The sequence below is a fragment of the Somniosus microcephalus genome, chromosome 14, assembly GCF_052327205.1.
Source record: "Somniosus microcephalus isolate GS21.2 chromosome 14, FLI_Smic_1.0, whole genome shotgun sequence".
Lineage (NCBI taxonomy): Eukaryota > Metazoa > Chordata > Chondrichthyes > Squaliformes > Somniosidae > Somniosus > Somniosus microcephalus.
Window position 1 is genome coordinate 1,307,300 of NC_141000.1, and position 14,890 is coordinate 1,322,189.

A 14,890-nucleotide genomic window follows, 5' to 3' on the forward strand; every position below is an offset into this window, starting at 1 on the left:
TGATATATATAAATGACCTGGATATTGGAATAGAGTAGAATTTCTAAATTTGCCGATGACACCAAACTTGGGGGTGTGGCAAACAGTGAGGATGGTACCAATCGACTGCAACAGGACATAGAAAGGCTAGCAGAATGAGCAGACAAGTGGCAGATGGAATTTAATGCAGAGAAGTGTGAGGTGATGCACTTTGGCAGAAGGAACAGGGAGAGGCAATATAGACTTAATGGCACAGTTTTAAAGAGTGTGCAGGGACAGAGGGACCTGGGAGTTAATGTGCATAGGTCCCTGAAGGTGGTGGGACATATTGAGAGAGTGGTTAGCAAAGCATATGGGATCTTGGGCTTCATAAATAGAGGTATTGAGTACAAAAGTAGAGAAGTTATGCTGAACCTTTATAAAGCGCTGGTTAGGCCACAACTGGAGTATTGCGTCCAGTTCTGGTCACCACACTTTAGGAAGGATGTGAAGGCCCTTGAGAGGGTGCAGAGGAGATTTACCAGAATGGTTCCGGGGATGGGGGATCTTAGCTACAAGGACAGGTTGGAGAAGCTGGATTTGTTTTCATTAGAGCAAAGGAGGTTGAGGGGTGATTTGATAGGTGTACAAGATTATGACGGGTTTGGACAGGCTAGACAGGGAAAGGCTGTTCCCACTAGTTGATGGTACAAGGACTAGGGGACACAGATTTAAGGTTTTGGGCAAGAATTACAGGGGGGATGTGAGGAAAAACTTTTTTACGCAGCGAGTGGTGAGGACCTGGAACTCGCTGCTGACGGAAGTGGTGGAAGCGGAGACACTCAATGTTTTCAAGGGGAGACTGGATAGACACTTGAGGGAAATAAACTTGCAGGGCTACGGGGATAGAGCGGGGGAATGGGACTGACTGGATTGCTCTACAGAGAGCCAGCACGGACTCGATGGGCCAAATGGCCTCCCTCTGTGCCGTTATGACTCTGACTCTAAATGAACAAATAAGGATGTCTCGGCAGGAGAGGTCCTAATATCTGGAAATTGCAGCTTCCTTTGGACGTTTCCGCCAGATTGCGTTCCACATCTTGTAATGGGATTTTTCTAATGGCTCAGTAATCAGACAGAAAAGGCCAATCTTGAGTTGGTTGAGGTTGTACACATCACCTAAAAACTGGTTCTATGACTATCCTTTTGACAGACTGAGTGTCTGCTATTTTGTGACAGACTCCAAGTTGGATGTGGCATTTTAAGAAAAGATACAAAATGGAGACAGAAATTCTGTTTCTGTGATGTAATCTGTTAGACCTTTAGCTTTTATGTCAGATCAAAACTCCTGTCAGTCCTTTGTGGTAATTGGCCTGAAAGCTCGAAGGATAAATATTTCCTGAGGTTGGAATAGTGACTGGGGACATATCATCATCAGCCTCCTCCTCGGCCTCAGCCTAGGCCTCCTCCTCGGCCTAGGCCTCCTCCTCGGCCGCCTCCTCGGCCTAGGCCTCCTCCGCCTCCTCCTCCCCCTCCTCCTAGGCCGCCGCCTCCTAGGCCTCCTCTTCCTCCTCCTCCTAGGCCTCCTCCATCTGGCTCTTGAAGCCTCAAAGATCACGGAGCAGGAGAAGGAAAGGTCACATGGGCAGTCTCCAAGAGGCCACGGCCTCAATCCATTGTAAAGGGACATTTTGCCTCGTGACTTTTCCTGGCAGAATTGTGCCGAGGCAAGGCCTCACTACGACTCGTTTGATCTTTCCAGGGACGTCAGTGGCCATAGTATAGTCTCCCTCAGGAATTTTTTGTTATGCAGAAACAAGTGTCATTCCTTGTGGGAAAGGACAGTCCTCCTGGGCCTGTCTAGGAACCCTGTGGAATGATGGCTTGAGCCATCGTTCATTGTGGTTTCTCAAGGACTACAGTGGTTTTAGGAGAAGGCCCACCAGCACCTTCTCTGGGGCAACCAGGGATGACTAATAAATGTGTCCTTGCCAGTGTCACCCACATCCCGGAAACAAATCTTATAAAATGCCGGGGTCATCACAGTGCTATATCTGCTGACAAGGGTCATGCACACTCTTGAATCTCACTTAGTGATGTAGTTACTATACTTGGAGAGACATTTTCATGACAGGACCAATACTTGTTTAGCTATTTGACTACCGAGTCTCATCATTATCTTGTTTAGGAGCATGTTTTAAGAGCAGTTTTCAGTCTTGTGTGTGCTGTTATAATGATATTGACGATCAGGCTTGCATCTGAAGGATTTTGATATTCTCTCCTTTCTTACTAGCTTCCTTGTGTCAAAGACATATGGTGTTTGAAATCTCTTTTTGTCTGTCTACAGTGTTCCCTGTCAGAAGTGGTCTGTGTGATGAGGCACCCTCTAGCATTCCTGAAGTACAGCGACAACTCTGTATTCTCCATGCTTAGCAAATACACAACAGGGATTCAGTTTTCTCTAGATGCCCGCTCAGCACCGAAACATCAAACGGATGCATACCACGCTGAGGAGGATGACACTAATCAGTCTGTATCATCCATTGAGGATGACTTTGTGACTGCTTTTGAACACTTGGAAGAAGAAGAAGCAGTAACTGCATGTGAGACAGCAGGTAAACGGAGACTCCACCACTCGCTGGATTAGAAAAAGTAATCAAACCCCCTTAAGATTGTTTGTTGAGCTGTCCTATTCTTGCTGAACACAAGATCTGGACATGATTGAACGATCCATGTCAATGGGCGGGCAGTGGACAAATAGACCTGTCCTGTGTAAATATCAAAGCCTCTGATGTTGAATGCAGTCATGTACTGGTTATGGTACCAGAGCAGGAGCCCAGAGATTGTGTGCGCAACTCCCAGCATGGGAAGTTATAAAATTGAAATCAATGTCTCTGGTAATTACAGGACTGTGAAAGCTGTCGGATTGTCATAAAAACCCAAATGTCTCACTTAGGTCTTTCAGAAAAGAGAATCTGCCACTCCTACTCGCTCTGGCCTACCTGCGACTCGAGTCCATACCCTGTGCTTCACTCATGATGCTTTCTGAAGTGGCCTAGCAAGTAATTAAATTGTTAGAGCAAATCGGCACGGGCAGCAAATGTGCCATTGTCAGTCTCCCACATCCTGAGAACAAATTAAAAAACCTGGCTATAAAGGTTCCGCTACCGAGGACCTAAGCTCTGGAATTCTCTCCCTAAACCTCTCCTCCTCGCTACCCCTCTCTCTCCTTTAAGACGCTCCTTAAAACCTACCTCTTTGACCGAGCTTTTGGTCATTCGCGCTAATGTCTCCTTATGTGGCTCGGTGACAAATTTTGTTTGATGACGCTCCTGTGAAGAGCCTTGGGACGATTTACTACGTTAAAAGTACAATATAAATACAGGTTGCTCTTGTAATGTTGCAAATTGTTCAACATTAATTTTGGGTTTTTTTTACTGCCAATTCAGTGTCCTTTTTATTTAGATCATTTTTTAAATTTTGGTATCCAACTAAATTGTATTATAAAACATGCTAACTATCAATTTTGTGATGTCTGTACAAGCTATTGGAATTATTTGTTCTAGTTTAGGATCAGCAAATGGTGGGACGCTTAAGTGTTTCCTAGCTACTTAAATTTTTTTTAAATGGTTTAAACTTTAGTGCCGCAGCCAATTAAAGGTTTCCTATTTAAAGTGGCAGATAATGTGCAAGACTTGTGACTAATGACAAGCTTATCTATCTTCACACAAGACTGGATCTAACTGGTTCAATTATAGTACAGTCCCCACAGCTTATAGCAGGTGCATTAGTGCAAACGCGATTTGCCCGCTATACGGGAAGGTCGGTATAAAACGGGTAGTGCTATTTCAGTAATCATCAAGACTGTTCCTTCTGTGTAGCAGTATTTAAACTGCGGAGCCTCTTCGCCGGGAGCAAGCGGAAGCCAAGCGCAAACAGCAGAAGGAGCGCACGTCAACCCAAGCACCCCACCCACCCACCCCTTCAACCTCCGTCTGCCCCACCTGTGACAGAGACTGTAGGTCCCTCATTGGACTCATCAGTCACCTGAGAATCATTTTTAGTGTGGAAGCAAGTCATCCTCGGTTCCCAGGGACTGCCTAAGAAAAGAAGATTTAAACTGCAGTCAAGCTCCATTCTGACTTGCAGCTTTATTTAAACTGCAGTCAGTTTACAAACTAACCCCACACCAATTAGAAGGGTTTCAATACACAAAGGATAATTGAACTTTAACCAGGTGTTATTTATTTGTTTGTTCTTGCATTCAGTGCACCTTAACACGGTGCGAACCAGTGAGTAAGCACAACTGTTTCTGCCCAAAATAAGCAGCGCTCTTAAGTTGCAATAACCGACGACTTTAAAATTGACGTTAATGCAAACGTTTTGGCCGATATAAGCGATTGCCTATTTTAAACGTGGGTATTTTAAGTGGTAAGGACTGTACTGAAAACCTACGGATGTTAGAGCTGGAATGTAATGGGGTCGACTTTCCCCCTCCCCCCAAAATTAGTCAGGCGCTACACATTGGAAAGCCGCTTGACTGGAGCAAAGCTGAGCCCAGGTGAACTTCCAGATTTAAACCATTGCCATGGGCTGGGCTTGACCTGGATGGGAATTCCCGCCTTGTGAATGGGTGAGCACCCCTGGGCTGCGGGGAAAAAGAACATGTGCGCTGATGTCAGAAACAGCAGCCAGATGGCTTCTGTCCCCACTATTCTTCCCTTTTAACCTAAATTAGTAACACACCTATCTTGAGGCAAGTGTGAAAAGGTTGCTGCTAGCCCCCTTTTCAGTTCCTCCACTCTAAAGGGGCTGGGCGCAACTTCTAACACCCACTGTGGAAGCGACCCTTTGTACTGGGCACGACAAATGTGTCCAGGTAGAAATACGATTCATCATCATTAGTAAACAAAAAATAATTATTTCAGTTTAGAAATGAGACATTGGGCCTGTATTTGGTCTCTGCCTCATTTGCACTTGATGCGCATTTTCTGGGGCTATTCTCTCCCCCACCCGTTCCATCCAGTGTAAGGGCGAGAAGTGTCTGCCTCAATCAGCCGGGAGCATTTAAGTTTGAAAATGATGCGGAGTGACATCAAAGCCCCTCCACGCTATTTTCTGAGCTTTCCGCCTGCTGTCCGCCACAGAAGGGGATCACCCCACTTCTTATGAACCAGAATGTGACCCTATGCATAAAGTGATCCGTGTGCTTGGGGTGAAGAATAAATCATTTATGCCGTCTCAGTACAATATGAGTCACCTCATACTCTCCTGATCTCCTTGATAGACGGACAAATAGCTCTGGCAGACCGTACACATCAGTCTAGTTTTGGCACAAAATACACCAATTTGCTATCAGTAGTTACAGTCAATTTTAAAAGTGCAATCTTCTGTAATTATATAAATTGTATTGTTTTTTATTTGTGAACCACAGGCTTTGATCCCAGTGCCCCAAAACACCAGCAAGATGTGGCTCTACAGACCTTCCCACCTGATTTTGCTGAGTCAGCAGCTCCTGTTGACTCCTCCCCAAGCCAAGTCTTCGGGCAATCTGCTCCACCCTTACTCAGTAATTCGGCATGTTCAGGGCCATCATCTTCTGCTAAAAGTTCTGTCATAACACTAAGCTCAGATCCTGGGAAGCAAAGGAGTTTTTACAGGACGTGCAATGCTCCTGTGCCAAGATCGGACATTGAGCACAAGTCTGCGCCCTCTGTTTCCCCATCTGAGTCTGAAGATTCTGAAGGCTCAAGTCCGAGTCCGGTCATCTTCTTGGATGAGGAAGGCTACCAGAAGAGTCTGAAGGCCAAGCTGGAAATACCCCAGATCCCAATACTCAAAGATGACATTGAGGATTCTGATTCCGAAGTAAGTGAATTCTTTGACAGTTTTGACCAGTTTGACGAGCTGGACCAGATGTTGATGAGCACAACTGCCAACCTGAAGGTAGGGTCCAGTCCACCTCAGAAAAAGAAGTCTGCGGCAAAGCTGACTTCGAACTTCACACTGAGACAATGTACTACTGCGGCCGCTGCTATGAACCCACAGAAGTTTGACCACCCGGTCCTTCCCGCTGATGTGAAAAAACCGACCGCCCGCAAGGCCGAATCTCCCTATAACAGCTTGTCTGATGTCCCAGACTCACCTCGGCCAGTGAATACCTCTGGAGAAGAGAATAGTCCGCTCTTCAGCCCCATCCATTCTTCAGCATTCAGCCCCCTTGGTGCTTGTGGTAGTTCTGAGTGTGTTGGGAGACCGCAGGCTGCCAGCACTGAAATCATTAAAGCACAAAACCTTGGAGCGCTTTCTAACACTTATTCAAATTATGCAGGCAATGTTTCGCACAGCATCATCAGTTCTGTTTTCAGCTATCCACACACTGTTGGATTTGAGCATAAAAGAACAGCTGGCTGCCCTCAGGATGTATGCTGGTCAGATGGAGTTGGATATCTGGGAGAGCCAGCTTCCACTGAAAACCCCGACTGTAAACAACCCGTAGTTTACACTCCTGTGCAGCAGAAATGTTCAAACGCATTCAAAGATGGCATTCAGCGAATTGCTACAGAACTAGTGGAAAAAAGTCTTGGTAGTGCCCTGCAGGACATTTCGAAGGGCGTTTCTTCATGCACTAGTACCCTGTGCCACTTGGCTGCAAGACTGACATCCTCTGTGATTCACATGGCTCTCCAAGAGATTGGGGCAAGGCAAGCATTTTCACGGAAGAGGAGTGCCATTAATAATTTAGCGGACTATTTGGTCGGTGACGCAATCTCTGGAGCACTGCGAGAGCTGGAGTTTGTGAAGAAACAAATTTTTAACAATGCTGTTGCCCGATTTGCGACAGACCTTGCTGAGGAACTAATTTTTGAGGGAATCATGGAAGTTTGTCAGTTCTCCCACCCAACAACGCCTACATCAATCACAAGCTGGTCGCTTGATGACGAAGAAAAGGTCATGAGCTCCTACGCGAGAGATTTGTCCGAATCAGTCCTACAGGAAGCCTTTATTGAATTGTCTCAGGTGGATGTGACTTTCACGGCACAAGCAGCAATTAGTATTTCTCTGGACAATATAAAAGATGTCGGTGGTGAAGATGTAACCCAGGCACTAAAGACTACTAACGACCTGGCCGGTGTTCGAGAGAGGACGCTGCTTAGAGATCCTGAAGGGTGCTTTGCAAATGCGGTGGCAAGTAGTGCGTTTGATGATTTGTGTTTGACCGAGAAGGAGTATACAATAGGAAAAGCTTTACTTTGTGTTTCTGGCATTGCGAGTTGTCTATCAGTTCCCAGGGCTGCCAAGACGCTTTCTTGCAATTCCTTGGATTCCTGTCTGAAGTCATGCAGTCACCATATATCACCAGACATGAAACCAGAACAAGCGACAAACACTGGTCTTGAGGGATCGTATTTGAGAAGCAGAAAAGTGGATGAAGTGTTGCCCGTTAGCTATGTGCATCAGCCGATGGATCCTGCAAGTCATGTCACCTGTAGTGGACATGTTTCCTGTGACAACATGTTTCTGTGCACTGAGGCTACTGACACTAATGACCGTGAAACATCAAGGAGAAGTGAAGATTTGGACACTAATGCTGCTGCTACAGCTCCGCAAAACTGGCAATCAACAGTAGCAATGATTGATATAGTGGTAAATAATCCTTTCGATTTGGTGACTCCACCTAAAGTTGAATACATGGTAGAGGATTATGCTTCTAAACTGAGTAAAAAAATACTAATGGAGCCTGTGTCCGAGAGCACGTCAATTCCTGAGAACCACTTTGCCGCGCAGTTGGCAGAAGCAACTATGAAGAATTCGGTGGATGAAGTGAAAACAAAAGTCGTGAAACCTCACGAGGGGTTTGCCGCAGGTTTACAGGCAGGCATTGCCGAAACGAGTAAAGAAACTCCCGAGAGACTCGGGGAGATTCCAGAGGGCCGGATGCAGGAACAGCTAACAGTTGGGAAAATGATTTCAGGTGGTCAGCAGCAAGATGCGTACTCTCAGTCACCAGACCTGCTGCGAACACCTCCCGTCTCACCTGCTGAATGTACTCCCGGTAAAGGTTTAACCATCCCTCGGCATTTTGCACAGGAGCTTAAGGGTCACTTAGCAGAAGAGTTCCCTCCATGTACTCCGCCACCTAGTCCTACTGCTGCTCTCAAGAATTTAGATGTAGAAAGTTCGGATGGTGTGGGTGGTCCTGAGCTTGCGGATACTCTAAAGTCATTGACTGAACAGCTTCAAGGTCATGTCTTAATACCAACCTTTCAGATGTCCTCAGCGGAAGCAAATGAACAGAACCAAGAGATAAGTGTAGGGGTGCTTGGCAAGCCGAGGATTGGGCTTAACAAAGATGGGTTATTTTCAGAGGAAAATCTTATCAGCGCTGAAGGTAGCTTAAGTAGGTCTCCCGGAACACCACCACCAACACCACAGCAATCATTCCATGAAAAGAGTCTAAAGAGTTTTAATAGGAAGCTGAAAGGAGAGCTGGCTAAAGAGTTCATGCCAGTAACCCCACCATCCACTCCCCATAACCATTCTGTCCCAAGCTTGGCAGAGTTGACCCAGGACACTGAGGAAAAGGCAGAGTTTGTGCTGAAGCTAATGAGGTCACTGTCTGAAGAAGTTCTGGACAATGAGGATGACGAAAACTTTGATTTTGTCGAGGGACCTGCAGAGACGAGGGAGCAGCCAAGTCCAAGTTTGAGACGGGAAGCAAAGGTTTCGGAAAAAGAAGAATTAAAGTCGGACATTAAGAGGCACGCCCTACAGTATGCCAATCAGCTGGCATCTAGCATAGTTTCCATGGCAACTGAAATTGCAGCAATTTGTGTCGAAGATGCTGGAAAATGTGACAGCGGAGAAATGAAGTGCTTCAAGGTCTCCCCCAGCAACCTGTGGAAATCAGGAGCCCGAAGTGAACTACACACTAGGACCACAGTTGCTGAAAGGAAAGTTCCAGAAGAAGTAGGTTCCTTATGGAACTATGCGGGCAAGGTGGCAGGAGAGGTCATTCGGGATGCCAAAAAAATCCTCAGCTCCAAAAAGCACAAGGTGAGAAAATTCAAAAAAGATGGCTGGCAAGTTGAAAGTAATGAATCCAGCTTCGGAGAGCAAGAAAATGTTGGAATCGAAGGGTTAAATCCCATGGCGGATCAGTGGTCTCGGGAGCTTGTGGATTCTGTGCTTCACTCACCCCAAGGTAACGCTCCTGGACTCATGTCTAAGCATTCAAGCTGCGAGAGTGTGACTGATGAGTACGCAGAATACATCATGAGAATGATTAGTAGAGAAGGTGGAAATGGTGAGGTGATAGTAGATCACTATGCCAGTAAGCTTGCCTTTAGGACTGTGAAAGTAGGCCTAGAACAAGCAGCCAGGAGAATCAAGCAGAAGTATAAGAGGAGACTGCTCTCCTCACAACAGTCAAGAGGCGACAATGCGGCTAAAGAACTTTTCAAGTTTCTGACGAAGGAGGAGGGCCAAGATACAGATCCCTGCAGGAGAGGACACGATCAAAGAATGAACAGAAGGGACTCCAGAGATTTGGCAAGGTTTGCAGAATCGGTTGCTCAAAATATCACTTACGAAGTCACACAGAAACTGAACACAGCATCTGGCGTGCATGGCTTACCCAAGTCCCTCACAGATTCTTGCCTTTACAAAAGGTCCCAGCTGGAACAGATGGCTGAGGACCTTCTCAAGAAGACATGGACTTGCTCAATCCAGCCCATCATCCAGCGAAACAAACGCTACCACAGTACAGGAAGTTTAAACGATTATGGATATAGCCTCGATAGCACAAATCGAGCACTTGAACATTATATTGGAAAAAGTGGTGATGACGCCCTCCAATTGAGCAGGGCTGAGGATGGTGTTGACACTCCAGAAGGTAGCAAACAAAAAGAATGTTTAACGTATGCAGAAAAGTTGACAGAAGTGGTTTTAAAATGCTCTTCAACAGATAAAGAATCAAGAAGTTACACTAACAGGCTAAGTTCGCAGATTGCTGGGTTCTGCAGCAAAAATATCACAAGAGCACCATGGCATACCTGTAAACTGCTCGCAAGGCCAGAACACCATGTCCATAGAACACTTGGAGCTTGTCAGCTAGACGTACCTAGGATCCACATTGATCTGGAGCAGAGGGGACTTTCTGCAGAGGATTTGATGTCTGTGGCTATTGAGAAAGCCAAGAGAGATCTCAGTAATACAAGCCTGGCAGCAGATAGTGGTATTGGACAGGATGGAACGAGCTTCACTGAAAGTCTTGCTGCAGAAATAATGACTTCAGCCATGATCAATGCCAGCCAGTCAATCATAAGGTAAATGAAAGTGGTTAAATAGAATTGAAAATTCTTCCTTGTTCTCTTAAGTACCCAACTGCAAATAGGGTATTACCTAAATTTGCAGATGATACCAAATTCACTACTGAGGAGGACGGCAACAAATTACAGGAGGACATTATAATAAACTTGCAGAATGGGCAAATAATTGGCAAATGAAGTTCAACACAGATAAATGTGAGGTATTACATTTTGGTAGGAAGAATAAGGAGGTCACTTACTACTTGGAGGGTGCGAGTTTAGGTGGGGTAGAGGAACAAAGGGATCTCGGAGTATAAATCACTAAAAGTAGCGACACAGGTTAGCAAGGCCACAAAAAAAAAACAAGCACTAGGGTTTACTTCTAGAAGAATAGAATTGAAAAGTAGGGAAGTTGTGCTAAACCTGTATCGAACCTTGGTTAGACCACACTGCGTACAGTTCTGGTCGCCATGTTATAAAAAGATATAGAGGCACTGGAGAGGGTGCAGAGAAGAGTTACAAGGATGATACCAGAAATGCGAGGGTATACATATCAGGAAAGGATGAACAGGCTGGGTCTCTCTCTCGCAAAATGAAGGCTAAGGGGTGACTTAATCGAGGTCTTTAAAATTATGAAAGGATTTGATAGAGTGGATACAGAGAGAATGTTTCCACTTGTGGGGAAGAGCATAACTAGAGGCCATCAATATAAGATAGTCACCAAGAAATCCAATAGGGAATTCAGAAGAAACTTCTTTACCCAAAGAGTGGTGAGAATGTGGAACTCGCTGCAACAGGGAGTGATTGAAGTGAATAGTACAGATGCATTTAAGGGGAGGCTGGACAAGCATAATGGGAGAAGAGAATAGAGAGTTACGCTGATAGATTCAGAAAAGGAAAGATGGGAGGAGGCTCGAGTGGAGCATAAAGGCCGGCATGGACTGGTTGGGCCGAATGGCCTGTTTCTCTGCTGTATATATAATATTTATATATCTTCTATCTATCTTCTATTTATCTTCTATTCTTCTCTATCTTATATATATATAAATCGGTACTTCTGTCTGTCTGTCATCGCGTGTGCGTCTTGCGGGTATGCGCTCGAAAGTTACAGGGCGTACCTACGTGCGTGTTACCTCCAAAGAAAGCTTACGCTTCCGAGACAGTTTTAAGCGTATTTACGTTTCGGCCGGGCTAAAATCGCGCCCGCGGTATCCCAAAAACCTTCAACGTTCCGCTCATTAGCATCTCATTATCCGCTCATTAGCGACAGAGTGACCTCGAGCTCGACCAATCGTACGCCGGGTTGCTGGGGTGTGCCGCCGGGCCAATCGGTGCGTGTGTGGCCGGGCCTTATCGTTCTGAACCGAGGTGAGTCGCCGCCATCTTGATTCCAAACTTTTCCTTTCTTTTTCCCGCTTTCTGCGTCTTTAAAAAAAACGTTGCTTTTTAAAACACACATTGTTTTAAAAAAATGATTTAGAAACGAATTAACTTATCTAATCTCATTAATTTTCCTACCTTTCCCCGTTTTTCCAGGTAGGCCTCGAAGCCTCGGCTTCTCCTTCGCACCCACGCGCGAGCTAGGCACCTCCCGGCCCCACTCGAAGGCTGGAGGGCTGAGCCTCAGCCCAGCGCCGCTAGGGTGCGCGTGCAGCAGGAGCTCAGACGCGGCGTCTCTCTCTGGCTCGGCCGGGGGGCGGGGCTTGCTGAACGTCAAGCGTCACCCTGGCAACCGGCCCCCCGGCCGTCTCGCACAGCCGCAATCGGCGGTCTTCACCTCGGGGGGGGGGGGGACCCGCGACCATCTGCGGGGGGCGCGACCCTCCCCTCGCCCCCCCTTCCTTTCCCCCCCCCTCTGCCCCCCGCCCTCCCTTCCCCCCCGCCCTCCCTTCCCCCCCCCGCCCTCCCTCTCCCCCCCCCCGAGTCGCTCGCTCTCTCTCTCTTCAACAACAACATGCCCTCGAAAAAGCCTCGGCACCGCCGGGCACTTCAGCTAGTCTCTTATTATATACTAGCTGGGGGAGCCCGGCGGTGCCGAGGCTTTTTGAGGGCATGTTGTTGTTGGAAGAGAGAGAGGGAGCAACTGGGGGGAAGAGAGAGAGGGAAGGAGAGAGAGAGAGAGGGAAGGAGAGAGAGAGAGAGGGAAGGGAGGAAAGAGAGATTGGGAGTGTGAGAGAGAGAGATTGGGAGTGAGAGAGAGAGATTGGGAGTGAGAGAGAGAGATTGGGAGTGAGAGAGAGATTGGGAGTGAGAGAGAGAGATTGGAGTGAGAGAGAGAGATTGGGAGTGAGAGAGAGAGATTGGGAGTGAGAGAGAGAGATTGGGAGTGAGAGAGAGAGATTGGGAGTGAGAGAGAGAGATTGGGAGTGAGAGAGAGATTGGGAGTGAGAGAGAGAGATTGGGAGTGAGAGAGAGAGATTGGGAGTGAGAGAGAGAGATTGGGAGTGAGAGAGAGAGATTGGGAGTGAGAGAGAGAGATTGGGAGTGAGAGAGAGAGATTGGGAGTGAGAGAGAGAGATTGGAGTGAGAGAGAGAGATTGGGAGAGAGAGAGAGAGATTGGGAGTGAGAGAGAGAGAGATTGGGAGTGAGAGAGAGAGATTGGGAGTGAGAGAGAGAGATTGGGAGTGAGAGAGAGAGATTGGGAGTGAGAGAGAGAGATTGGGAGTGAGAGAGAGAGATTGGGAGTGAGAGAGAGAGATTGGGAGTGAGAGAGAGAGATTGGGAGTGAGAGAGAGAGATTGGAGTGAGAGAGAGAGATTGGGAGTGAGAGAGAGAGATTGGGAGTGAGAGAGAGAGATTGGGAGTGAGAGAGAGAGATTGGGAGTGAGAGAGAGAGATTGGGAGTGAGAGAGAGAGATTGGGAGTGAGAGAGAGAGATTGGGAGTGAGAGAGAGAGATTGGGAGTGAGAGAGAGAGATTGGGAGTGAGAGAGAGAGATTGGAGTGAGAGAGAGAGATTGGGAGTGAGAGAGAGAGATTGGGAGTGAGAGAGAGAGATTGGAGTGAGAGAGAGAGATTGGGAGTGAGAGAGAGAGATTGGGAGTGAGAGAGAGAGATTGGGAGTGAGAGAGAGAGATTGGGAGTGAGAGAGAGAGATTGGGAGTGAGAGAGAGAGATTGGGAGTGAGAGAGAGAGATTGGGAGTGAGAGAGAGAGATTGGGAGTGAGAGAGAGAGATTGGGAGTGAGAGAGAGAGATTGGGAGTGAGAGAGAGAGATTGGGAGTGAGAGAGAGAGATTGGGAGTGAGAGAGAGAGATTGGGAGTGAGAGAGAGAGATTGGAGTGAGAGAGAGAGATTGGGAGTGAGAGAGAGAGATTGGGAGTGAGAGAGAGAGATTGGGAGTGAGAGAGAGAGATTGGGAGTGAGAGAGAGAGATTGGGAGTGAGAGAGAGAGATTGGGAGTGAGAGAGAGAGATTGGGAGTGAGAGAGAGAGATTGGGAGTGAGAGAGAGAGATTGGGAGTGAGAGAGAGAGATTGGGAGTGAGAGAGAGAGATTGGGAGTGAGAGAGAGATTGGGAGTGAGAGAGAGAGATTGGGAGTGAGAGAGAGAGATTGGAGTGAGAGAGAGAGATTGGGAGTGAGAGAGAGAGATTGGAGTGAGAGAGGAGAGATTGGGAGTGAGAGAGAGAGATTGGGAGTGAGAGAGAGAGAGATTGGGAGTGAGAGAGAGAGAGAGACTGGGAGTGTGAGAGAGAGAGAGACTGGGAGTGTGAGAGAGAGAGAGAGACTGGGAGTGTGAGAGAGAGAGAGAGACTGGGAGTGTGAGAGAGAGAGAGAGACTGGGAGTGTGAGAGAGAGAGAGAGACTGGGAGTGTGAGAGAGAGAGAGAGACTGGGAGTGTGAGAGAGAGAGAGAGACTGGGAGTGTGAGAGAGAGAGAGAGACTGGGAGTGTGAGAGAGAGAGAGAGACTGGGAGTGTGAGAGAGAGAGAGAGACTGGGAGTGAGAGAGAGAGATTGGGAGTAAGAGAGAGAGAGACTGGGAGTGAGAGAGAGAGACTGGAGTGAGAGAGAGAGATGAGTGAGAGAGAGAGATTGGGAGTGAGAGAGAGAGAGAAACTGGGAGTGAGAGAGAGAGATTGGGAGTAAGAGAGAGAGAGACTGGGAGTGAGAGAGAGAGACTGGGAGTGAGAGAGAGAGACTGGGAGTGAGAGAGAGAGACTGGGAGTGAGAGAGAGAGATTGGGAGTGAGAGAGAGATTGGGAGTGAGAGAGAGATTGGGAGTGAGAGAGAGAGATTGGGAGTGAGAGAGAGAGACTGGGAGTGTGAGAGAGAGACTGGGAGTGTGAGAGAGAGAGAGAGACTGGAGTGTGAGAGAGAGAGAGAGACTGGAGTGAGAGAGAGAGATTGGGAGTAAGAGAGAGAGAGATTGGGAGTGTGAGAGAGAGAGATTGGGAGTGAGAGAGAGAGAGATTCTGGGAGTGAGAGAGATTGGGAGTGAGAGAGAGAGATTCGGACTGTGAGAGAGAGTGATTGGGAGTGAGAGAGAGAGATTGGGAGTGTCAGAGAGAGAGATTGGGAGTGTGAGAGAGAGAGAGATTGGGAGTGTGAGAGAGATTGGGAGTGTGAGAGAGATTGGGAGTGTGAGAGAGAGAGATTGGGAGTGTGAGAGAGAGAGATTGG

The 14,890-nt window shown here is 47.3% G+C and overlaps 1 protein-coding gene across 5 annotated transcripts in view; it reads left to right on the forward strand.

Annotated features, from left to right (window-relative positions):
* akap11 (A kinase (PRKA) anchor protein 11) overlaps window positions 1-14,890 on the forward strand; it is a 102,142-nt gene that overhangs the window by 50,783 nt on the left and 36,469 nt on the right. For all 5 annotated transcript variants that reach the window (XM_086006100.1, XM_086006097.1, XM_086006099.1 and 2 more), the window contains 2 exons: window positions 2,306-2,573; window positions 5,393-10,286. In XM_086006100.1, coding sequence (XP_085862226.1) covers window positions 2,306-2,573; window positions 5,393-10,286 — 5,162 coding nt within the window. The remainder of the gene's footprint in view (window positions 1-2,305; window positions 2,574-5,392; window positions 10,287-14,890) is intronic.